Source organism: Balearica regulorum, chromosome 35 (assembly GCF_011004875.1).
Source record: "Balearica regulorum gibbericeps isolate bBalReg1 chromosome 35, bBalReg1.pri, whole genome shotgun sequence".
Classification (NCBI taxonomy): domain Eukaryota; kingdom Metazoa; phylum Chordata; class Aves; order Gruiformes; family Gruidae; genus Balearica; species Balearica regulorum.
Genome location: NC_046218.1, coordinates 342208 through 362962, shown reverse-complemented (window position 1 = coordinate 362962; position 20755 = coordinate 342208). Strand labels below are relative to the sequence as shown.

Here is a 20755-nt window from a genome sequence, read left to right as displayed (position 1 = left end):
GGGGAGGGGGCGGGGCCCGGCGCGGGACACGCCCCTTGTGGGTGGAGCCTGCGGTGGGCCACGCCCCCTTCGCCCCGCCCCCCCGCTGCCCCTTGCAGTTTGGCTTTGTGTGTGGGGAAGGGGCGTGGCCAGCTGCGGGCCACGCCTCCTTTGGGGGTGGAGCCCTGCCTGGCTTGTGTCCGTAGTGGGTGTGGCTTGCCCGTGAGGGGGCGGGGTGCAGAGCAGGCCACGCCCCCTTCCCCCCACTGCCAACCATCCTCTGCAGCCAGGGCTGACCGGGGGGTGTGTGGCCACGTTGAACCACGCCCACGGGGCGGGGCTATCGACAGGCCACACCCCCTGGGCAGTCAAACCCCCTGCAGCCCCTCGGAGGGGGTGTGGCCACGCCCACTGCCTGACACCGCTGCCTGCTCCTTCCCATTGGCTGTCCTCAAGCCGGAGGGGGTGGGACTTTCTTTCCCATTGGACGCCGCCCTGAGAAGAGGCGATTGGAGGAGCCGGGCCTACCTCTGGACTGGAGAAGGGGCGGAGCTTTCTCTGATTGGTCCCCACAGGATTTTTTTTTTTTTGAACCCCCTACGTGTCTTCAGGTTGATTGACGGGTGGGCGGGGCTTCTAGCCATTGGCTGCCCCTCCCGGTTTTGTAGGCGTGTCCGGAGGCCGCCGCCCCGCCCCCACTTTTGTATTTGTTAGAATAAAAAAAAGAAAAAAAAACCCACTCAAATTAATTAGTAATTAACAAAAGTCACGTGACCCGCCCCCCCTTTTTGCGCGCGCCTCGCGGCAACTCCCGCCGAATTCTCGCGAGATTATTCCCCTCGGCCTCCGAGCTCTCGCGAGATCTCGCCTTCCCTTCAGCCGCCCAACGCTCGCGAGATATCTCTCTCTCTCCGCCGCCCAACTCTCGCGAGATCTAGTCCTCCCCTCAGCAGCCCAACTCTCGCGAGAGCTCCGCGCGCCGCCGCCGTTACCGTCGCTGAGGGAGCGGCCGCGGTTCCCCCCCCCCCCCCCTTTTCCCGTTTACCCCATCCCCACCCCCAATCTCTCCCGGTATCTCCCGGTAAAGCGGATTCGGTCCCGTCCCCCTTCCTCTCTCCGCCTGACTCTCGCGAGGTTTCAAGGCGCGAGCGCTGCCGCCTCGCGAGATCTCGCCCTTCAACCCGCCGGTGAGTGCCGGTGCTGCACGGGATGGAACGAACGGGGGGTTGCCGTTAACGCCGGGGGGGAACCGCGGGGGCGTTTGGGCCGTTATGTGACGAGGCGAGACGCAGCCGTTCCCCGTTCCTCCCCCGTTACAATCTCACATTCTCCGTGAGAACCCCTTCCCCTCCCCCATTCTCCTCACGAACTCTCGCGAGACTTCACCCCCCCACACACCGTTCCCTCGCACCCTTCTCGCGAGCCTTCCCCTCCGCGCCACTCGCTTTCCTATTGGACGGCGTTCAACGCCACGCCCCCTTCTCCCACTCCCCAAACCCCGCCCCTCCTCTCCACACACACCCCCCACCTCGCTGTTCTCGCGGGATTCGCAGATCTCGCGGGATCTCGGCGGGGCCGCGGCTTGGGGGCTCTGTGTAAGATGGCGGCGGCGGCAGGAGGCGGCCGGGCCCGGTGCTGAACAACCCCCCCCTCCCATCCCCTTCCCTTTTCCCTTGTCACCACCACCCCCTTTTCCCCCCATCCCCTTTTCCCTCCTCCGCCTCCCCGTTCCTCCCCTTAGCAGGTACCGGCCGGGTAGGGGAGAAGGGCGGGGGTGGGGAGTGGGTGAGGGGGGGGGTGTGGGGGGTGTCGGTCCAGTCACGGCCCCGTTGCCCTCAAGTAGTGTGTGGGGGGGGTCGGTTCCGTCATGCGAGGCCCGCCTCTCCCCCTCCTCTCAGCGGTCTCCAGTGATTGAGGGGCCCCTTTTTCCCACCACCACCCCCTCCGTGATTTACCCCCCCCATGATTTACACCACCACCACCCCCCCCGTGATTTACCCACTCCCCCTCCGTGATTTAAGGTCCCCATCGGTATTTCACCACCCCCCGCCCTATGCTTTAGTCCCTTCCCGGTTTTTTTAGACACATTTCTTCTCCTGTCCCCTAATATTTTAGGGTCTTCCTCGGTGTTTTAGTTCACACACACCCTCCCCATGATTTAGGGTTCTTCTCGGTAATTTAAGCCCCCCTCCCCCCGGTGTTTTGGGGACCCCTCTCTGATTTCGGGGCCCCCATCACCATTTCCCGGCATTTTAGGGATCCTTTTACCCATCTCTCCCACTTAGGGTTCATCCCCCCAGTGGCTTTGCGTAATTTAGGGGTCCCCCCCTGTGATTTAGGAGTCCTCCTCTGTGATTTAGGGATCCCTGTTGTCCAGCTTCTTGGGATTTAGGGGTCCCCCTTATAATTTACCCCCCCCCATTCCCTGTAGTGATTTAGAGGTCCCTCTCTGTAATTTTGGGAGTTCTCCATAATTTTTGGGGTCTCTTTCCTGGGACTTAGGGCCCCCCATCAGCATCTTGTAATGTAGGCCCCCCCCCATTTAACACCTCCTTTCTCGCTTAGAACCCCCCCAAATCACTTAGCCGCCTCATCCAGGTCTCCCTATCACTTAACCTCCCTCATAAAGGACCCCCCAAAACCTCACCCCCCCCCCAAATTTTGCCCCCCCCCCCCCCCCTTCCAGAAGCACCCGGCTTCTCCCCCCTCACCCCGCGGCGAGCGACCGGGACGGCGCCGGGCCGAGGATGGACTGGTCGTGATTCCCGGTAAGCCCCCCCCTCTTTTTCTCAACTGTAGCCCCCCCGGGTTTTTTTGGGGGGGGGTCCCCCTAAAATTTCCGGGGAGGGGGAGCTTTGAAACCACCCAGGGTCGGGGTACAAGGGAATGGGGTGCCGGGGGGGGGGGGGGGGGGCAGGCATAGGTGTCTCGTGTCACCCTGCTGCCGCCTTTTTTGGGGGGGAGGGGGGCTTTTCCAGAGCTTTTCTAGGGGGGAAGCACCCCAAAACATCCCCCTTTTGGGGGGGGGCACCCCAAAACACCCCCTCGGGGGTGGGGGCCAGCCCCAGGGACAGCTGCCTCCCCCCCTCCAATTTGATGCGTCACCGTCACCAAACCGGCCGTGCCGGCAGCACCGGGCTGGGAGGAGGGGGCACAACCAGAGGGGGGGCCGCCGGCGAACCCCGTCTCGGCGTCCTTAATTAGGTCGCTAATTAGCTTCCCCTTGTTAGCCTCGCGGTGTTAATTACGGGGTGTTTAATTTAGGATTAAATTCTTGCGGGGGGGGGGAACGGACGACACGACGGCCGCCGCGCACGCCGACACCCCCACGCCGCCGCGGGGTTTTGCACATTCATTGTTCAGCCAAGCGGGCGCGACGTCATCGGCCGGCGCCGCGGCGCTCGCCGGGACGCCGAGTCCCCGCGCCGAGTGGGGAGGGGGTCCCTGTCACCCGGGGGGGGGGGGGGGGGCACAGAAGAGCGGTGACATCGTAAACACCCCCCCCACCCCCCCCAATTTTCGGTGTCGCCCCGCAGGCGGAGCGCGAGGACGACCCCCCCCACCCCAAGATGAAAGTGGATCGGACGAAGCTGAAGAAAACCCCCACGGAGGCGGTGAGGGGGGGGTCGGGGACACTCATGGGGGGGTCGGGGACACTCGTGGGGGGGTCCACGGGTGGGGTGGGGGCACGAAGTGACATTAGTGTCCCCCACGTGTCCCCCTCCCAGCCCGCCGACTGCCGGGCCCTCATCGAGAAGCTGAAGGCGTGCGGCGACGAGCAGCTGCTGGCCGAGCTGCAGCAGATCAAGACATGGAACATCGGGAAGGTGCGAAAAAGGGGGGGGAAGAACCCCAAGATTTGAGGGGGAGGGACACCCCAAAATTGGGTGGGGACCCCGAAATTTTAAGGGGAGAGGGAGGTCGTCCCTACGTCACCACGGACCACTCGCTGCCGGGGTGGGGGGGGGGGGGGTGTGTGTGAGGGAATGTGTCTGGATCCTCCCCCCCAAACACCCCAAAAATAGTGGGGGGTGCGCTGTGGTTTCCCCCCCGCAGCACCCACAAAATGGAGGAGCACCCCAAAAATGGCGAGGGGCCTCCTCAGCTTTTATATAGCACCCCAAATAAAATCCTAAGGGGAATTTGGTGCACGTGGGGTGGTGAGACTCTGGAACCTTAAAATGGTGGTGGTGGTGCATCCCAAATTCCCTGTAGCACCCCCTAAAATGGTGGGGGGGGCACCCTGATTTCTCCACAGGCTCCCTAAAAATGGGGGGGGCACCCCACAGCGCCTCAAAACGCCAAGGGGGGCACCTCATTTAATCCACAGCCTCCCTAAACTAGCACAGAGGTACCCTGCAGCCCCCCTAAACCAGTGGAGGGGGCACTCCAGTTCCCCCATGGCCCCCCTAAACCAGCAAAGGGGTACCCCAATTTCCCGACATTCCCCCCCCCCCCCCAAATCAGCACAGAGAGATGCTACAGCCTCCTGAAGCAGCGAGGCAGGGGCACCCCAATTTCTTCGTAGCCTTCCTAAACCATCACAGAGACGCTCCTCAGCCCGCCTAAACCAGTGAGGGGGCACCCCAATTCCCCCCCAGCCCCTCTAAATCAACGGGGGGGTACCCCCCAGTCCCCCTAAACCAGCACAGAGTCACCCCCCGGCCCCCCAAAACCAGCAGAGGGGGCACCCCAGTTGCCCCCTAGTCCCCTTCTACCAGCATGGGGGCACTCCAGTTCCCCCCCAGCCCCCCTAAACCAGCGGGGGGGGTACCCCAATCCCCCCCCCAGCCCCCCCAAACCACTGTGAAGAGGAAGCAGGACTCCCATCTCCCCTCCCCGAATCGCCAGCAGTGCCCAACCCAGCTCACGTAGGCGATTCAAACGCGCTCCAAGACAGAGGGAAGGCCCCCCCCCCCCCCCCAAAAAAAAATTTGCCCCCCCAAAAAGCACAACAAACCCCATTTTCCCAGTGCGAGCTGTACCACTGGGTGGATCTCCTGGATCGTTTCGACGGGATCCTGGCGGAAGCGGGCCGCCCCGTGGAAAACATGTCCTGGATGTTGGCCTGCGATCGGCCCGAACGGGAGCAGCTGAAGGCTCTGCTGCTGGCGCTCCTCAACTTCACCGCTCTCCTCATCGAGTACAGCTTCTCCCGACACCTTTACAGCTCCATCGAGGTACGGGGCCGTAAGGGGGGGACGAACCCCAAAAATCTTCTGGTTTTTTTTATTTTTCCTTTGGGGAAGGGGGTCTAACGGAGGGCGGTTGGTTTTTGCGCAGCATTTAACGACGTTGCTGGCGTCGTCGGACATGCAAGTGGTGTTGGCGGTGCTCAACCTCCTCTACGTCTTCAGCAAGCGATCTAATTACATCACTCGTTTGGGGTCCGACAAACGAAGCCCTCTCCTTTCCCGCCTTCAGCACCTGGCCGAGGTGAGGGGGGGGTCCCCCGATATTTTTATTTTGGGGTGTCCCCGGGTTCTTTTCGCTGTTCCGGTTGATTTTTTTTGTTTGTTTTTTGCGCTCATTCCCGTAGAGTTGGGGCGGAAAAGAAAACGGATTTGGGTTGGCTGAGTGCTGCCGGGATCTTCATATGCTGGTGAGCGTCAAGTTTTGGGGTCCCCCCGAAATTTTGTCACATCCCCAGCGCTGTCGTGTGTCCACCCCCCCCCAAATTGTCCCTTGACCCCGTGTGATGTCACAGAGCCCCCCCACATCGTCGTGTGTCCCTTCCTGCCACCCCACTCGTGTCACGCGGGGCCCGATTCTGTGTCACCCTGCTGGTGTCCCCAGGGCCACCCGGGGGTGGGGACACCGCTGTCCCCTCCCCACTCACCCTTTCCCCCCCCCCGATGTGTGTGTGTGTCCCCCGCCGCAGAAGTACCCCCCCAGCGCCACCACCCTCCACTTCGAGTTCTACGCCGAACCGGGTGTCGAGGTGAAGGTGGACAAGCGGGTGAGTGACAGGGGGACATTTGGGGACGCTGAGGGCATTTGGGGTCATGGGGGGGCCCCAAAACACAGTGCCCCCCCCTAATTCCACCTTGACACCCCCCCCAGGCCACCAGCACCACCCTACACTACATCCACATCGAGCAGCTGGACAAGGTGAGCGTTGGGGGGGGCAGTATCGATTTTGGGGGGGTCCTGCTTCAAAAGAGCCCCCCCTCCCCACCCCTGCACCCCAGTTTTTCTCTCTGCGCCCCAATTTTCTCTGCCCCCCCCAGATTTCAGAGAGCCCCTCAGAGATCATGGAATCCCTCACCAAGATGTACAGCATCCCCAAAGACAAACAGGTGAGTGGGGTGAAAATGGGGGGGGGCACCCACAAGTCCAAGAGGAGGGTGACATGCTGCGGTGACCCCCCCCAAATCCTCCCTGACCCCCCCAAATCCTTGACCGCCCCCCCCAGATGCTTCTCTTCACCCACATCCGCCTGGCCCATGGCTTCTCCAACCACAAGAAGCGACTCCAAGCGGTGCAAGCCCGGCTCCACGCCATCTCTATTCTGGGTAGGGGAGCTTAATTAACGGCTTTATTAATTAGAGAAGAGCTGTTTTAATTAGGGGAGGGTTGTTTTCATGAGGGAGGAGATGTTTTTTTGGGGGGTGACCCCCCTTTTTTTCCCCGCCCCGCAGTGTACTCCAACGCCTTGCAAGAGTCGGCCAACAGCATCCTCTACAACGGCCTCATCGAGGAACTGGTGGATGTTCTCCAAATCACCGACAAGCAGCTTATGGTGAGGAACCCCCCAAATTAACCCCCCCCAGCCCCCCAAAAACGCACCCCGAGTCACTTGTACACCCCCTCCCCCTTCAGGACATCAAGGCGGCTTCTTTGCGCACCCTCACTTCCATCGTGCACCTGGAGCGAACCCCAAAACTCAGCAGTATCATCGATTGTACCGGAACTGCTTCATATCACGGTTTTTTACCCGTTCTAGTCCGCAATTGTATCCAAGCCATGATCGGTGGGTTCATAAATATCCCAAGGGGGGGGTCCCCCAAGTATGTTTTGGGGTGTTAACCCACCATAACACCCTCCTGTGCCCCCCCAGACCCCTCCATGGAGCCCTATCCCCACCAGTTCGCCACCGCTCTCTTCTCCTTCCTCTACCACTTGGCCAGCTACGACGCCGGCGGCGAGGCTTTGGTCTCCTGCGGCATGATGGAAGCGTTGCTAAAAGTGAGTGACGGAACCGGAAAAAACCATCCCTAAATATTTTTGGGGAACCCCTTTCACCCCTTGTTTTTATTATCGTGGTTTTTATTTTTCAAGGTGATTAAGTTTTTGGGGGACGAGCAGGATCAAATCACCTTCGTCACCCGAGCCGTGCGGGTGGTGGATCTCATCACCAACCTCGACATGGCCGCCTTCCAGTCGCACAGCGGCCTCTCCATCTTCATCTATCGCCTCGAGGTAACGCCCTCGCCCTATTTTTTGGGGTGCTGAGGGTCTTTTTGGGGTGCTGACAGTCTTTTTTCGCCGCAGCATGAGGTGGATCTTTGCCGCCGCGAGTGTCCCTTCGTCATCAAGCCCAAGGTGCAGCGTCCCCCTGCCGCTGCTCTCCCCGAGGGCGAGGAGATGGAGACGGACATGGAGGGTGAGGAAAAGAGCGGGAAAAGGGGGTGTCCCTCCGGCTGTGATGTCATTTGTCACCTCCTCACTGTGTCACCCATCGTTTCTCGCAGTGACGGACGTAGCCATGGAGAGCAGCCCCGGTCCCTCGGCCGAAACCCGACAGGATCCGACTCCGGCAAACGCCGTCGCCGTTCCCAGCACCAGCGCCGCCGCTTCCTCCTCTTCCTCCCCGCGCGGCGGTAGGTGACGCCGCGGCGCGGTGTGACGTCGGGGACGCCGCGACGTGCGGAGAAGGGGGGGGCTCACGCCGTGTTTCCCCCCCCCAGGAGTTCAGTGCATCCCCCAACGCGCCGCCTTGCTCAAATCCATGTTGAATTTCCTCAAAAAAGCCATCCAAGATCCCGCTTTTTCCGACGGAATCCGCCATGGTGAGTGTGCCCCGACGTCCCCAACCCCCGCGGGGGATATTTTGGGGGGGGGTGTGCGTCACCCCCTCCTCTTTTTTTAATTATTTTTGTGGTCCCCTTCCCTAAAACCAAACGTGTTAATTAAGTGATGGACGGCTCGCTGCCCACCTCCCTGAAGCACATCATCAGCAACGCCGAATATTACGGCCCTTCGCTCTTCCTCCTGGGTGAGCTTCGCCCCCAAAACCCCATCTTTGAGGACGGAGTCGGGGGGGGGGGGGGGGATGACAGAAAAGGATTTAGGCTCCCCCCCCCCAAAAAAAAAAAAAAGACCCCCCTCCACCTGCCCTCCCCCCCTCCTCCTCAGTGCCCCCCGTCTCTCTCCTCCCGCCGCAGCGACCGAGGTGGTGACGGTCTTCGTGTTCCAGGAGCCTTCGCTGCTCTCCTCCCTGCAGGACAACGGCCTCACCGACGTCATGCTCCACGCTCTCCTCATCAAAGACGTGAGTTTAAAACCCCGCTACGCCCCTTCCAAAAAAACCCATTTCCTCACCCCTTTTTTTTTTTTGTTTTAATTAATCGCTAATTAATCCCCCAGGTACCGGCTACCCGAGAGGTTTTAGGCTCGTTACCCAACGTTTTCAGTGCCCTTTGCCTCAACGCCCGGGGTCTGCAATCCTTCGTGCAGTGCCAACCCTTCGAGCGGCTCTTCAAGGTGCTGCTCTCCCCCGATTACCTCCCCGCCATGCGACGCCGACGCAGCTCCGACCCCCTCGGTGAGCTGTGGGAAAACTGGGGGGGGCTCTTTAATTTGGGGGGGGCTCTTTATTGTCTGGGGGGGCTTTATTTTTGGGTGGGTTTATTATTTTCGGGGGGGGGGGGAGCGGCAGGAGAGAGACCGTGCCGCCATTTCGGGGATGCCTGGCCGTGCCGCCATCCCCTCAACGCTCTTCCTGTTCTGTTTTGGGGGTGTTTCTCTTTATTTTGGGGGTGTTTCTCTTTATTTTGGGGGGTTTTGCTCTTTCTTTTGGGGGTCTTTTATTCTCATGGTGTTCCTCTATTCTGGAGGCGTCTCTATTTTGGGGGTTCTCTTGATTTTTGGGGGCCCTTCTCTTGATTTTGGGGGTCCTTTATTTTGCCGGTCTTCCTTTTTTATTCTGGAGGTGCCCCTTGATTTTGGGGGCGCCCTGCTCTTGATTTTGGGGCACTTCCTTTGATTTTGGGGGTCCTTTATTCTGGCGATGTTCCTCTGTTCTGGAGACATCTCTTTATTTGGGGGGTTCTTTTCTACTTTGGGGTTCATTCTGTTTATTTTGGGGCGCTCCCCTTGATTTTGGGGGGTCTCCTTGATTTTGGGGGGTCTTTATTTTTAGGGTGCTTCTCTTTATTTTGGGGGTCCTTTTTGGGGGGACACGCCTTGATTTTTGGGGTGCATTTCTCTACTTTGGGGGCCCTTCTCTCTATTTTGGGATTTCTTCTCTTTATTCTTGGGGTGCGCCTCTTTATTTTGGGGGGGGTGTTTTGTTTTGGGGGCGCTTCTCTTTATTTTAGGGGTTCTTTATTTTGGGGGTGTTTATTTCAGGGATCCTTGTTTTTGTTCTTGGGGCTCTTTATTTTGGGGACTCTCCTCTTTAATTTTGGGGGTCCTTTATTTTGGGGTCCTTTATTTTTGGGGTGCGCTCATTTTTATTTTGGGCGTTCTTTATTTTTGGGCTACTTCTCTTTATTTCTGGGATCCTTCTCTTTATTTTTGCAATGTTTGCCTTTATTTGGGGATTCTTTCATTTTCAGGCACTCGTCTTTATTTTTGGGGTGCTTCTCTTTATTTTGGGATCCGTCCTCTTAGTAAAAAAAAGGGGCCCCCCAAAAATCCTCCCTGTCCCCCCCACTTTTCCCCAGGAGACACAGCCTCCAACCTGGGCAGCGCCGTGGACGAGCTGATGCGGCACCAACCCACCCTAAAAACCGACGCCACCACCGCCATCATCAAGGTGACGCATGCCGCGTTTTCGGGGTACCGACCCCCCCCACCCCCCTAAAAAAAAAAATTAACCCCCATTAAAATTTGAGGGGGGGGATCCCCATTATATTTTAGCTTTTAGAGGAGATTTGCAGCTTGGGTCGGGACCCCAAATACATCTGCCAAAAACCCTCCATGCAAAAAGCGGACGGAACCGCGACGGCCCCCCCTCCCCGTTCCCCCCACGCCGCCGAAGAAGCCTCCAGCGAGGATGAGGAGGAGGAGGAAGTTCAGGCCATGCAGAGCTTCAGCGCGACCCAGCAGAACGAGGCCGAACCCAGCCAGCAGTGAGTGATTATTTTATTTTTTTTATTTGGGGGGGGGCTATAAGGGAATTTCGGGGTACGCTCGCGACCGCGCGCCCCTCCTCTCGACGTCGCCCCGAGTTTCTGGTTTCTTTTTAGGGTGGTGGGCACGGAGGAACGCATCCCCATCCCCCTGATGGATTATATCCTCAACGTGGTGAGCAAATAAAAAAAAAAGGGGGGGGTCGCCCTCATTTTGGGGACCCTGAAATTCCCAAATTCTCTCTGAACCTCCCCAAATGTTGTGTCCCCCCCCCCACAGATGAAATTCGTGGAGTCGATTCTCAGCAACAACACGACGGACGATCACTGCCAGGAATTCGTTGCCCAGCGGGGGTTGCGCCCCCTCGTTACGATTTTGGGGCTCCCCAATCTCCCCGTCGACTTCCCCACCTCCGCCGCTTGTCAGGCCGTGGCTGGAGTCTGCAAATCTATTCTGGTAAATTTTTTTGGGGGGGGGGGATACACCCCAAAATAATTTGGGGGGGCTTCTAGGGAGGTGGAGAGCTCCTAAAAAGGTCGGGGGGGGGGTTGGGGGACCCCAAAAAGTTTCAAAGCGGGGGGAGTGGGCAGGGGGCTTGGGAAGGTCTATGCAGACCCCAAAAAGGTGATGGAGGGTCCCCAAAATAGTGATGGAGGTGAGGGGGACCCCAAAAAGGTGATGGGGGGTGGCAGAGGACTGACGGGGTGATGCCGTCCTGGTGACACCACCCACCGTTTTACCCCCCAAATTTCACATGTCCCCCCTCCCCCCCCAAATTTCATTTTCTCCTTTCTGAGTTTTCTCTCCCAAATTTTTAATTTCTCCCCAAATTTTTAATCTTCCCCTCCCAATTTTTCATTCCCTCCCATATTTTAGCCCCTCCCCAATTTCACCCCCCCAAATTTTAATTTCCCACTTGTAAAATTTTAACTTTCTCCAAGTTTTGAACCCCCCCAACTTTTAATCCCCCTCCCTGATTTTTCATTCTTTTCTAATTTTAACCCCCCCCAATTTTTATTCCCCTTTAATCTTTTATCCTCTTCCAATTTTTAATTCCTCCCCAATTTTTAATTTCTCTCCCAAATTTTTATCGCGTCCTCTTTTTAATTTTTTCTTTTTGTTCCTTCTCCAACTTTTAATCACCCTTCTAATTTTTAATTCATTCCTGAATTTTAATTAGTCCCCAATTTATAATTTCCCTCCTGATTTTTAATCCTTCTTTTTCAATTTTTATTTTTTCTTCCGACTTTTTTTTTGCAACTTTTAAAGCCTCTCAACTTTTAATTTTTGTCCTGATTTTTAATTTGTTTCCAATTTTTAATTTGAATTTTAAACGTTTCTCTTTTAATTTTTAATTACTATACAATGTTTAATTTATTTTCTGATTTTTAATTCACCTGCTCAAGTTTTTATTTTCCTCGCAACTTTAAACTCCTTCCAACTTTTAATTCTCCTCTCCGATTTTTATTTCCCCCCTTCCAATTTTTATTTTACTCTGACTTTTAATTCTTCCGCAAGTTTTATTCCTCCCGCCAACTTTAAGTTTCTCTCCAATTTTTAATTCCCCTTTTCCAGCTCTTAATCTTTCCCAATTTTTATTTCTGTTCTCCCAATTTTTATTTTCTCCTTCAACTTTTAGTGTCTTCCCAATTTTTAATTTCTTTTCTGATTTTTATTTGTTCTTCTCAGATCTTCGTTCTCTTCTCCCAACTTTTAATTCCTCCTTCAACTTTTAATCCCCCCCAATTTTTATTTTCCCTTTCCAATTTTTAATTCTGCCCCCTCCAATTTTTAATTCCGCCCCCTCCCTCCCACTTTTTCTTCCCCCTCCCACTTTTTCTTCCCCCTCCCACTTTTTCTTCCCCCTCCCACTTTTTCTTCCCCCTCCCACTTTTTCTTCCCCCTCCCCATTTCTACGCCCCCCCTAACGGTGCCGCTCCCCCCCAGACGCTGTCCCACGAGCCCAAGGTGCTGCAGGAGGGTTTGCTGCAGCTGGAGGCCGTTCTCTCGGCGCTGGAACCCCTGCACCGACCCATCGAGGCGCCGGGGGGGTCCGTGCTGCTGCGGGAGCTGGCGGGGGCCGGCAGCGTCCCCGACGCCACCCTCTCCGCTCAAGCCACCCCCCTCCTTCACGCCCTCACCGCCGCGCACGCTTACATCATGATGTTCGTTCACACGTGTCGCGTCGGGCAGGTAAAACCGCGGAAAACCCCCCAAATTCGGGCAACTTGGGGTTTTTTGGGGTTTTTTTTTGCAGGGAGGGTGGTTTAATGGTTTTTTTTGTGGTTTTTTTGTTGTTTTTTTCCCATCCGCAGAGCGAGATTCGGGCGATTTCGGTGAATCAGTGGGGGTCCCAGTTGGGATTGAGCGTTTTGGGGAAACTGAGTCAGCTCTACTGCTCCTTGGTGTGGGAGAGCACCGTCCTGCTGTCGCTCTGCACCCCAAATAGGTGGGGAGGGGGTTTTGGGGGGATGGGGAAGGGTTTTGGGGGGTTTAAGTGCGATTTGGGGAGCTGAAGAGGGGTTTTTGGGGGGTAAAGAGGGGTTTTTGGGGGGGTTGAAGAGGGTTTTGGGGGGATTGAAGTGGGATTTGGGGGACTGGAGAGGGGTTTTGGGGGGGTTGAAGAGAGTTTTGGGGGGGTCAAAGAGGGGGTTTGGGGGGTTTAAGTGGGATTTGGGGAGGTAAAAGGGTTTGGGGGGGGTTGAAGTGGGATTTGGGGAGATAAAAGAGGGTTTTTTGGGGGGTAAAGAGGGGTTTTTGGGGGGTTGAAGAGGGGCTTGGGGGGCTGGGGAGGGTTTTTGGGGGGCTGGGGAGGGTTTTGGGGGTGTCAAGGAGCATCTGGGGGGGATTTTTGGGGGGGTTCAAGGAGAATTTGGGGGACTGAGGGACGTCCTGGGAGGGGTTGGTTTGAGAGAACTTTGGGGGGCTGGGGAAGATTGGGGGGGGGGGGGGGCGGAGGCATCTTGAAAAGCCCAGGCAGTATTTTAGGGGGGTGCACACTCCCTGTACCCCCTCATTTTTTTGGGGTGTCCCCCCCCTTTTTTTTTGCAGCCTCCCCCCGGGCTGCGAGTTCGGGCAGGCCGACATGCAGAAGCTGGTGCCCAAGGAGGAGAAGGCGGCACCCAGCCCCCCCCAGGGGGGCAAGAGGGCAGGTGGGTTTTTGGGGGGCTCTGGGGGAAAAGGGGGGGCTCTGGGGGGGCAGGGGGGTCTTTAGGGGAAAGGGGGAGGTTTTTAAGGAGAAGAAGGGGGGGTTTGGGGGGGAAAGGGGGGGTCTTGGGGAGGTTTTTTTGGGGGGGTCTTTGGGGGAAAAGGGGGGGTCTTGAATTTTTTTGGTGGATCTTTAGGGAGAAGGGAGTTTTGGGGGGGGCTTTTGGGGGGAAAGGGGGGTCTTGGGGAGGTCTTTGGGGAGAAGGAGGGGTTGTAGGGGGGTATTTTGGGGGGAAAAGGGGGGCTTGGGGAGGTTTTTGGGGGGTCTTTGGGGAGAAGGGGGGTTTGGGGGGGCCTTTAGGAAAACCGAGGGGTCTTGGGGGAGTCTTTGGGGGGAAGGGGGGGTCTTGGGGAGTTTTTTTGGGGAAGGGGGGGTTTGGGGTGTCTTTGGGGGAAAGGGGGTGTCTCAGCCCTTCCTCCCCCCCGTCCCCCGGCAGAAGGCGATGCGGAGGGTCCCGGCGCAGCACCGGGGGCGGGCAGCGACCCCCCCGCGCCGCAGGGCCTGCTGGAGGGGATGGGGCTGGAGAGCGACGCCCTGGCCCCCATGGAGACGGACGAGCCCAGCGCCGCCGACCCCAAGGCCAAGGCCAAGATCACGCCCGCCATGGCCGCCCGCATCAAGCAGATCAAACCGCTGCTTTCCGGTACCGCTCCCCCCCGCCCCCAATTGCGTTTAGGGGCAAAACCCCATTTTTTGGTGGTTTTAACCCGCACCCCCGCCCCGTGTTATCTCTTCCCCCCCCCCCCCAGCCTCGTCGCGGCTGGGCCGGGCGCTGGCGGAGCTCTTCGGGCTGCTGGTGAAGCTGTGCGTGGGATCGCCCGTACGCCAGCGCCGCAGTCACCACGCCGCCGCCGCGGCACCCGCCCCCACCCCGGCCGCCCGCGCCACCGCTTCCGCCCTCACCAAGCTGCTGACCAAGGGGCTCAGCTGGCAGCCACCCCCCTACACCCCCACACCCCGATTCCGGTAAGGGGGGGACGGGGGGCTGAGGGAAAAGGGGAGGGGCTGAGGGGAAGGGGAGGGGCTGAGGGAAAGGGGGAGGGGCTGAGGGAAAGGGGGAGGGGCTGAGGGAAAGGGGGAGGGGCTGAGGGAAAAGGGGAGGGGCTGAGGGGAAGGGGAGGGGCTGAGGGAAAAGGGGAGGGGCTGAGGGAAAGGGGAGGGGCTGAGGGAAAGGGGGAGGGGCTATGGGGGAGGGGCTAAGGGAAAGGGGAGGGGCTAAGGGAAAGGGGTGGAGCTAAAGTGAAGGGGAGGGGCTTGAGGTGGAGTCATGGAGGAGGGGGTGGGGCTAAGGGGAAGGGGAGGGGCTGAGGGGAGGGGAGGGGCTGAGGGAGAGGGGAGGGGCTAAGGGAAAGGGGAGGGGCTAAGGGAAAGGGGAGGGGCTAAGGGAAAGGGGTGGGGCTAAGGGGAGGGGTGGGGCTTGTTGAAGGTGAGGTTAAAGAAAAGGGGTGGGGCTTGAAGTGCAGCCAATGGGAGGAGGTGAAGGTGGGAGGGAGCTGGGGGTGGAGCTAAGGAGAAGGGGTGGGGCTTGTGCAGGGGGCGGGGCCTGGCCCCTGCGGGTGCAGCAGACAGGCTTGGGATGGGGGGTGGTGCCTTACGGGCGTGGCCAGGCCACCAGTGGGCGGAGCCTGACCTTCCCCATGCCCTCCTCTTCCTCCTCAGCCTGACCTTCTTCATCTGCTCGGTGGGCTTCACCTCCCCCATGCTCTTTGACGAGCGCAAGTTCCCCTACCACCTCATGCTGCAGAAATTCCTCTGCTCCGGCGGCCACAACGCCCTCTTCGAGTGAGCTCACCCCCAAACCCCGCCCCGGAAACTTAGGGGAGACCCTAAAAATTTAGGGAGGACCCCAAAAATTTAAGGAGGAGCCCAATTTAACCCCCCACCCCCCTTATTTTTATGTTTATCATCTAGAACTTTCAATTGGGCGTTATCCATGGGGGGTAAAGTGCCGGTAGCGGAAGGATTGGAACACCCCGACTTACCCGACGGTACCGGGGAGTTTTTAGACGCTTGGTTGATGTTGGTGGAAAAGATGGTGAACCCCAGTACGGTGCTGGAGTCCCCCCACGCTTTGCCGGCGAAAGCTCCCGCTCACGGCCAACCCCATTTCAGCGCCCTGCGGTTCCTCGTCGTCACCCAGAAGGTGGGTTTGGGGGTGCGGAGGGGGCAGTGAAGGGGGTTTGGGGCTGTGGAGGGGATTTGGGGGTGCAAAGGGGGCTGTGTTGAGGGTTTGGGGGGTACGGAGTGGGGTTTGAGGGTGCAGAGGGGGCTGTGGAGGGGGGTTGGGGGGTACGGAGTGGGGTTTGAGGGTGCAGAGGGGGCTGTGGAGGGGGGTTGGGGGGTACGGAGTGGGGTTTGGGGGTGCAGAGGGGGCTGTGGAGGGGGGTTGGAGGGTACGGAGGGGGGGTTAGGGGTGCAGAGGGGGCTGTGGAGGGGGGTTGGAGGGTACGGAGGGGGGGTTAGGGGTGCAGAGGGGGCTGTGGAGGGGGGTTGGGGGGTACGGAGTGGGGTTTGGGGGTGCAGAGGGGGCTGTGGAGGGGGGTTGGGGGGTATGGAGGGGGGTTTGGGGGTGCAGAGGGGGCTGTGGAGGGGGGTTGGAGGGTACGGAGGGGGGGTTAGGGGTGCAGAGGGGGCTGTGGAGGGGATTTCGGGGTGCAGAGGGGGTTTGGAGGTACAAAGTGGGTGGTGGAGGGGACTTGGGGGGCGCAGAGGGGGCTGTGGAGGTGGTTTGGGGGTGCAGAAGGGACTTGGGGGGAGTGCAGAGGGGGCTGTGGAGGGGATTTGGGGGGGGCACGCAAAAGAAACACCCAGAACTCGGGTTGGGGGTGCAGAGGAAATTCAGGGGGGGAGCGACGCAGCACCCACCCACCACGAGGCCCCTTGGCGCCCTTAGAACCGACACCGGGGTTCCACGTATCCCCCCCTAAATCCCCCCCCAGACCTCCCAAATGCCCCTTTTTCACCCCAAATTCCCTTTTTTCACCCCAAATTTCTCTCTTTCCGTCCCCAGGCGGCTTTTACCTGCATCAAGCAGCTGTGGAACCGTCGCCCGCTGAAGGTGTATGGGGGTCGGATGGCGGAATCCATGTTGGCCATCCTGTGTCACATCCTCCGGGGCGAACCCCTCATCCGGGAGCGCCTGGGCCGCGAACGGGAAGGAGCTCGCGGAGAAGAAGAACCGGGGAGCGAGGAAGGGGGACCCCGAAGAGAACCCCAAGTCAATCAGCAACAGCTGCAGCAGGTGTGGGAGTTTTGGGGGGGAACCCCTACCCGCTCCCCCCTCGTCCCGTGTCCCCCCCCCACCAAAAATCCTTTCTGGGACTCCTGATTCTCTGCTGGTGCCCCCCTGAAATACGTTTTTAGTTCCCCCCAAATTTTTTCTGTTCTCTGTGCTCCTCCTTTTCCTCTCCCAAAACTCCCGCTTTTTCTTCAAAACCCGCTTTTTCTACAAAAAAACCTCATTTTTCTCCACAAAACCACTTTTTCTACCAAAAAACCCCCCTTTTGTCTGCTGAACCCCCCTTTTTGTCCCCCCAAAAACCCTTTTTTGACCCCCCAAACCCCTTTCTGTCACTCCTAAATCCTTTATTGTCCCCCCAACCCTTTTTTTATCTTTCTCACCTTTTTTTTGTGTTTAAACCATATTTCGTTCTCTCAACCATTTTCTGCCCCCCCAACCTCCTTTTTGTCCCCCAAAACCCCTTTCTGGTCCCCCCAAACCCTTTTTTGTTCCCCTTAAACCCCCTTTTTACCCTCCTCACTTGTTTTTTGCCCCCCCAATCCCTCCCTGTCCCCCCAAACCCTTTCCTCTTCCCCTCCAAACCCCCCTTGCCTCCTCTAACCCCTCCTTGTCCCCCCCAAACCCCTCTCTGTCCTGCTCCAAACTCCCTTTTGCCCCCCGAACCCCTCCCTGTCCCCCCCAAACTCCTCTCTTGCCCCCCCTAACCCCTCCCTGTCCCCCTGCAGCTGATGGACATGGGTTTCTCCCGAGAACACGCCATGGAGGCCCTGCTCAACACCAACACCATGGAGCAAGCGACCGAGTATCTCCTCACCCACCCTCCTCCGCTCATGGGAGGCGTCGTACGAGTAAGAACGGGGCGCTGGGGGGTGTGTAAAAGCTGCCCCCCAAATTTTGTACCCCGTTTTTCAGCCTCTCACTTTGATTCCGGGTTTCTTTTCCGTCCCCTCCCCAGGACCTGAGCATGTCGGAGGAGGATCAGATGATGCGTGCCATCGCCATGTCCTTGGGCCAGGACATCCCCATGGACCAGCGGGCAGAGTCCCCTGAGGTTAGAACTGGGGGGACGCCGGGTTTAGCACCCCCCGAACCCCGCTTTTGCGCCCCCCCCCCCCCAGATCCTGTTTTCCACCTTGTGATCCCTTTTCTCGCTCCACGAACCCCATTTCTCACCCCAACAACCTCGTTTTGTGCCTCACCGGCCGCTTTTCTCTCCCTCTGACCCAATTTCTGCCCACGACACCCCATTTTGTGCCCCCCTGAACCCCATTTTCCCTCCCGACACCCCATTTTGTGCCTCCCCGGATCCCGTTTCATGTTCCTCTGACCCCCTTTTTCATGCTGTGACCCCACTTCACCCCCCCGAACCCCACTTCACACCCCAACTCCTTTTTCTCTCTAACCCCATTTCATCCCCCCTCAACTCCATTTTGTGCCCCGCTGAACCCCATTTCATGCCCTTAACCTCTATTTCTCTGTCTCTAACCCCATTTCATCCCCCCCAAACCCCATTTTGTGCCCCCCAACCCCTTTTTTTCCTCTCTAACCCCATTTCTCCCCCCACCGCCCCGTTCCTTCTCCTCGCCGCCGCAGGAAGCCGCCTGCCGCAAAGAAGAAGAAGAGCGTCGAGCTCGCGAACGCCAGGAAGAAGAAGAAGCCAAATGCCTGGAAAAATTCGAAGGAGCCGAACCTTTGGAAGCCGCCGAGCTTTTGGCTTTCACCGATTCCATGCTTCCTGGTTGTTCCCAACTCCTGGATGAGCTCCCTGATACCGTTTACCGTGTCTGCGACCTCATCATGACGGCCGTTAAACGGAACGGCGCCGCTTACCGCGACTCCGTTCTCAAACAAGTGGTCAAACAGGTAAAAAAAAATAAATTTAAATTTGGGGGTTTTTTAAAATTTTTTTGAGGGGCTTCGGGTATTTTTCCACGCTTTATGGTCACCCCCGACACCCCAAAATTTAGGTTTGGGAAGCAGCCGACGTTCTCATCAAGGCGGCGTTGCCCCTCACCACCAGCGACACCAAAACCGTGTCGGAATGGATCAGTCAAATGGCGACTTTACCTCAAGCTTCCAACTTGGCGACTCGGATCCTTCTCCTCACCCTCCTCTTCGAGGTGAGGCGACGACGGGGGGGACCCGAAAATATTTCGGGGAGGTGGCGGGGGTGTCTTTTCTCCTCGCGTCGGCGCTTTAAGGATCGTCGTCGTTTCCAAACGCAGCGTTTTTAATGGGAAATCTCGCTCTTTGGGTCAAGTTTTGCTGGTTTTGGGGCTTGTGTGGGATATTTTAGGGGGGTTTTTGGGGTGTCCCTGACCACCAGGAAATGGGGGTTCCCCCCTTTTTTTTTTGATGATGTAGGAGCTGAAATTACCCTGCGCTCGGGTGGTGGAATCGAGCTGCGTGCTGGACGTCCTCATCAAGCTGCTGGAAGTTGTGCAGCCGTGTCTCCAAGCCGCTAAGGAACACAAAGAAGTGCAAACCCCCAAGTAAGAAATGGGGGTTTAGCCCCCCAAAACCGCCCCCCAAACCCCCCCTGAAGCATTGACACCCTCGTACTTGTTGTCTGTTTGTTCTCCCCCCCCCCGCCCCCCCGCAAAAAAAAAGGTGGATCACCCCCGTCCTGCTGCTCATCGATTTTTACGAGAAGACTGCCGTTTCTTCCAAGCGTCGGGCTCAGATGAACAAGGTTGGGGGGGTCGTGGGGGGGGATTTGGGGGGTCTTGGGGGGGCATGCGGAGGTCCCAGAGGGGGTTATGGGGTCCGGGGGGGACGCTGGGCCCTGCGGAGGGTGACAGTCGGACCATCGTGACCGGCCCCAACAGGGCGGTGGCACCCAGAAACACCCCCAGCAGGGTTGGGGTGACGTGAACTGGGGGGGCCTCGCGCTGCTGACGCCCCCCTTCCCCCTTTCCCAGTATCTCCAGGCGACTGGGAACAACTGGCGCTGGTTCGACGACCGCTCGGGTCGCTGGTGCAGCTACAGCGCCAGCAACAACAGCACCATCGACGCCGCGTGGCGTGCAGGCGAGACAAGCGTCCGCTTCACCGCCGGCCGACGCCGTTACACCGTCCAGTTCACCACCATGGTGCAGGTACCGGCATCACCGTCACCGCGACGACGCAGAGAAGGGGGTGGGGGGATGACACACGGAGGGGACCTCATCACCCGGTTGTCGTCCAGGTGAACGAGGAGACGGGGAACAGGCGGCCAGTGATGCTGACGCTGTTGCGAGCCCCCCGCGCCGGCAAAGGAGGGAAGGACGGCGCCGACGGCGAGCGGGCGACGGAGGAAGGCCGGGATCCGGAGGGACGGAGCAAGGAAGACACCCCTGGTGCGTTGGTTGGGTTTTTTTTGGGGGGGTTGTCAGACACAGACGGCAACGGGGGTCGCTGATTTTGGGGGGTACTCACCGTCACCCCCATCCCCGCAGCTCCGGAACCGCCGTCGGAGGAAGAATCTTCGGCGGCTCCGTCTTCTTCCTCCTCGTCCCCTTCCCCATCTTCCGTTTCTCCGGACGATCCTTCGGGGTGTTCGGAAACTCCGGTGCGAGGTTTAGCGGAAGAAGCCGTTCCGGCTGTTCTCCGAGCTTGCGTCAGTATGTTGGGGGTCCCGGTGGACCCCGATACTCTTCACGCCACCCTCCGCCTTTGCCTTCGTCTCACGCGTCACCACAAACACGCCCTCCTCTTCGCCGAGCTCCGCAGCACCCGCACCATCTTGGGGCTCACCCAGAGTTCGGGGTTCACGGGGTTCACCCCCCTCGTCACCCTCCTCTTCCGACACATCATCGAGGATCCCTGTACCCTGAGACACACCATGGAGAAGGTGATTTGGGGGGGCTGGGGGCGAGGGGAAGGGGGAATCGGGGGGGCTGGGGGTGAGAGGAGGGGATTTGGGGGGGGGTTGAAGGTGAGGGAAGGGGGTTTGGGGGGGCTGGGGGGCAAGGGGAGAGGGGTTTGGGGGGGCTGGGGATGAAGGGAGGGGAGAATTGGGGGGTTTTGGGGAAACTGGGGGCAAGGAA

The 20755-nt window shown here is 58.6% G+C and overlaps 1 protein-coding gene across 1 annotated transcript in view; it reads left to right on the top strand.

The window, feature by feature from the left end:
- The first annotated feature begins 1510 nt into the window (after positions 1–1510).
- HUWE1 (HECT, UBA and WWE domain containing E3 ubiquitin protein ligase 1) overlaps positions 1511–20755 on the top strand; it is a 22124-nt gene continuing 2879 nt past the window's right edge. Inside the window, exons 1-42 of the mRNA XM_075738677.1 lie at positions 1511–1574; positions 2666–2747; positions 3516–3593; positions 3708–3806; positions 4953–5159; positions 5263–5415; positions 5519–5581; positions 5861–5938; positions 6043–6090; positions 6210–6278; positions 6395–6494; positions 6621–6721; positions 6802–6952; positions 7040–7167; positions 7261–7401; positions 7474–7585; positions 7674–7802; positions 7890–7991; positions 8117–8197; positions 8367–8473; positions 8569–8746; positions 9870–9961; positions 10066–10277; positions 10395–10452; positions 10558–10734; positions 12226–12471; positions 12594–12727; positions 13330–13430; positions 13923–14129; positions 14236–14452; positions 15146–15268; positions 15398–15629; positions 16497–16727; positions 17453–17575; positions 17683–17778; positions 18321–18590; positions 18695–18847; positions 19092–19219; positions 19338–19419; positions 19649–19825; positions 19915–20065; positions 20165–20559. Coding sequence (XP_075594792.1) covers positions 3549–3593; positions 3708–3806; positions 4953–5159; positions 5263–5415; positions 5519–5581; positions 5861–5938; positions 6043–6090; positions 6210–6278; positions 6395–6494; positions 6621–6721; positions 6802–6952; positions 7040–7167; positions 7261–7401; positions 7474–7585; positions 7674–7802; positions 7890–7991; positions 8117–8197; positions 8367–8473; positions 8569–8746; positions 9870–9961; positions 10066–10277; positions 10395–10452; positions 10558–10734; positions 12226–12471; positions 12594–12727; positions 13330–13430; positions 13923–14129; positions 14236–14452; positions 15146–15268; positions 15398–15629; positions 16497–16727; positions 17453–17575; positions 17683–17778; positions 18321–18590; positions 18695–18847; positions 19092–19219; positions 19338–19419; positions 19649–19825; positions 19915–20065; positions 20165–20559 — 5697 coding nt within the window. The 5' untranslated portion in view covers positions 1511–1574; positions 2666–2747; positions 3516–3548. The remainder of the gene's footprint in view (positions 1575–2665; positions 2748–3515; positions 3594–3707; positions 3807–4952; positions 5160–5262; positions 5416–5518; positions 5582–5860; positions 5939–6042; positions 6091–6209; positions 6279–6394; positions 6495–6620; positions 6722–6801; positions 6953–7039; positions 7168–7260; positions 7402–7473; positions 7586–7673; positions 7803–7889; positions 7992–8116; positions 8198–8366; positions 8474–8568; positions 8747–9869; positions 9962–10065; positions 10278–10394; positions 10453–10557; positions 10735–12225; positions 12472–12593; positions 12728–13329; positions 13431–13922; positions 14130–14235; positions 14453–15145; positions 15269–15397; positions 15630–16496; positions 16728–17452; positions 17576–17682; positions 17779–18320; positions 18591–18694; positions 18848–19091; positions 19220–19337; positions 19420–19648; positions 19826–19914; positions 20066–20164; positions 20560–20755) is intronic.